At 36.9% G+C, this 3,277-nt stretch overlaps 1 protein-coding gene across 1 annotated transcript in view; it reads left to right on the top strand.

Moving 5' to 3' along the window:
- Positions 1-1,843: 1,843 nt before the first annotated feature.
- LOC107104147 (Fc receptor-like protein 5) overlaps positions 1,844-3,277 on the top strand; it is a gene marked incomplete at its 5' end in the record, with an annotated part of 9,630 nt that continues 8,196 nt past the window's right edge. Inside the window, 2 exons of the mRNA XM_015404078.1 lie at positions 1,844-2,101; positions 2,203-2,451. Coding sequence (XP_015259564.1) covers positions 1,844-2,101; positions 2,203-2,451 — 507 coding nt within the window. The remainder of the gene's footprint in view (positions 2,102-2,202; positions 2,452-3,277) is intronic.

Raw genomic sequence — 3,277 nt, 5'->3', positions numbered from 1 at the left:
AGATACAGATATACAACTCTCCACACACATTTGTAAATAATAAAGCCACAATTTTGTCCCCATATTATTCCTGTTAAAAGGGAGTTTTTCCTCTCCACTGTCCCTACAAGCATGCTTAGTGTGAGGGATTGCCTTTGAGTCAATGAGTCGATGCAATCAACTGGTTTTCCTTAGATAGAAAACTTTGAATTAATTTTACTGTATGATCTGGTTGAACTGTAAAGTGCCTTGAGATGACTTGTGTTGTGAATTGGCGCTATAAAAATAAACTGAATTGAAATGAATTGAAAGAATCGAAAAACAGACCCAAAAAAACCTTTTGAAAAAAACAAAATCCGCAAAGGGAAGAACTAAAATCCTCTTAAGAAAGAGTATCAGACTGGACAGTCAGAACAAAAACTTTAACCAAGCTCCTCCCTCTGCTTCCACCTTACCTTGTTACTTAGTAGATTAGATGTTTGATAATTTCCTTTTCAAAGTTGCAGAGATCGTTGGTCCCTTTGGAAAAGAGGGAGTCTTGAAGAGCCGAACAAAGGTGGCCAAAGAATGGGCTCCAGCCTCCCTATAAGTTCTATAAAAAGAGACTTCACAAATGTTATTCACAACTCAATGATGCAAGAGAATCTTTTTTCTCAGCGATTATCAAGCAGAACATTTTAATTCTTGCGCCCTGTTTGCCACAGTCAACAAGTTATCAAACCTTCGTATCTCTGAGGCCTATGACCTCCAATCAAAAAAAGGCCTGCACTGACTTTGCAAAGTTCTTTACTGAAAAAATACAAGTTATTGGAAAAGCAGTAAGTACTGCTAAGGCAGATTACCAGACTTAATTTTTAGTAGCATAGCTCTGTCTTGCTGGCCAGGATAGAAAAATAAATATATCCCATGTGTTTATATCCACTACTCACAAGTTGTTTTCTGGGTATCGTGTGAAAAAACAGATTTAAGTGCAATATTAATTATATTTGTTGTTAAATAAATATACTGCATTTGGAAGAGGTAGCATTTTCAAAATTAGCACAATATTTTGCTTAAACTTGTAATAGAAATGCAGCTAAACATGCATTTATCTTAAGTAGAATTGATTAATGCTTCAGGGTCTTGATATTTTTGCCTAAGTATTTGGCCGTCAAACATCTGCAGCTGATCTAAAACATGGCTGTCTGGGTTTTCACTTGATCTAAGACAGAATAACACATCAGTCTGGTTTTGAAGTCCTTACACTGGCACCTGGTAGATCAAAGAATAGACTTCAAAATCCTTCTGTTAGTCTATGAATCACTGAATCGATCAGCACATAAATAGCAGATTGGTTGTCAGTGCATCAACCTCCCAGACCACTTAGGTCTGCTAGTTTGAGTGTACTTAGTACTGTACACCCAAAAATATAACCAAACATTGTAATGATCTCAGAATGTTGGACCCAAAATTCAAGGCGAGACAGGCAGTGGGGAAGTTCAAAGCATTTATTAACAAACAGGTGTGCGGGGCTGCTCGTCTGCTGCGGGCGGATCTCTGCAGGGATAGGAGAATACAGGTCAGTGACTGGGTGTGGAGCTGAATACGACTTGGAGCTAGTCACTAACCTGATTCAAAGTTCAGTCCGTTCGTGGAGCTTTGAGGAACCAGGTGAAAATGATCGGCGATAATCAGCCGCAGAACCAATTAGACAGGGGAGCAAGGAGCAAAGGAAAAAACCAAACCATCAGTGCCAAGATCATGACAAACATGGAGAAGCAGCATTAAGTTTCTGTGTGCCATTTTTCCCCTATATAACTAAACATTTTAAATTACATAGATTTGAATGGATCAATAATTTATTCTGTACTTCTCTTTTTTGCAGCCACATTGACTGTCTCTCCCAACCGATCCCAGTTCTTTCCCTATGACACCATTAACCTCACCTGTGTGTCAGACTCCATTGGCTGGACGGTAAAGAGGACAACTAAAAATGTCCCTGAGGAGAAATGCAAGTTCGGCTGGGCCATCCCTAAAGAATCGTCTTGCATCATTGAGAAGGCGTACCGTTCTGACACTGCTGTGTACTGGTGTGAATCTCAACAAAGAGATTGCAGCAACAAGGTCAATCTCACTGTAACCGGTAATAGACATGAATCTTGTTCTGGTATATTCTGAACTTGGTTGATTGTACTTGTTAAGAAAATTAGCTTGTCATAAAGTGGGCTTCAACATTCATTTCAGACACAACAGTTATCCTCGAGAGCCCCCCGTTCCCTGTTGTTGAAGGTGAAAATGTCACACTTGGATGTTCCTACAAAGAAGAAGATGATGAAAGGTCTACTTCAGATTTCTTTGGCGATTTCTACAAAGATAATATTTTCATAGGTAAAAATAAACCTGCAAAAATAACTATAAAAGCAAAGGAAGGTTTCTACAAGTGTCGACATCCTTCTAAAGGAGACTCCCCAAAGAGCTGGCTGGCAGTCAGAGGTAATGAACTGCTTTTGCATTTCCCCAAGTTGTCAGAACTGGTTACCTTTCATCTAATGTACACTTGGCCAGAGGTGGGCAGTAACTAGTTATATTTAATTAGTTGCATTTACTTGAGTAACTTTTTTAAAAAGAAAAGTACTTTTGGGAGTAGTTTTAAAGCATTGTACTTTCACGAGTGTGAATATATGATGAAATATCACTACTCTTGAGAAAAATTTCTGGCTACTCCATCCATTACATCCGTTACTTAACTTAATCAAAATAAGTGTGTTTTAAACAGATATGCACCAGTGAGAGACACGCTGTTTTTTACACAAGGCTTATTGGATAAATGGTGTTTTCCATCTGTTGAGTCTGTCTTGTCATTTGGGAGTTGAGTGAAAACACAATAAACTTTTTGATGTAGTTTAATCTATTTTTACATACTATCAAAATGTATTTAATAAGTTTATAACTAAACAGAATCTGTTGGTATGATGATGAGAAGTAAGAACACTGCAAAAAATTTAAATCTAAGTAAGTTTATTTTTCTTTAAAAAAGAGCATTTCTGTCATAAATTAAGCGATTAAGTGATACACTTTGCCAATGGAATAAGGCAATTTACATCTAAAATAAGAAAAAAACAATTGCGTTGTCTTATTTCAAGTAGATATTATCTAATTATCTTATTTTAAGAGTAAAAATACTCATTCCATTGGCAAATCTTATTATTTACTTGCTTGAATTATGCTAAATACACTAATTTTAAGACATTTTTACTCGTTTCCAGATTGTTTTTGCAGTGTGGCATCCAGACAATTAATCTTATTGCCACATCGCCAG

This window comes from Cyprinodon variegatus, unplaced genomic scaffold, assembly GCF_000732505.1.
Source record: "Cyprinodon variegatus isolate N-32 unplaced genomic scaffold, C_variegatus-1.0 Scaffold1629, whole genome shotgun sequence".
In the NCBI taxonomy this organism is placed as follows: domain Eukaryota; kingdom Metazoa; phylum Chordata; class Actinopteri; order Cyprinodontiformes; family Cyprinodontidae; genus Cyprinodon; species Cyprinodon variegatus.
The sequence above is the reverse complement of the archived record's forward strand: the minus strand, read 5'-3'. Positions and strand labels throughout refer to the sequence as shown.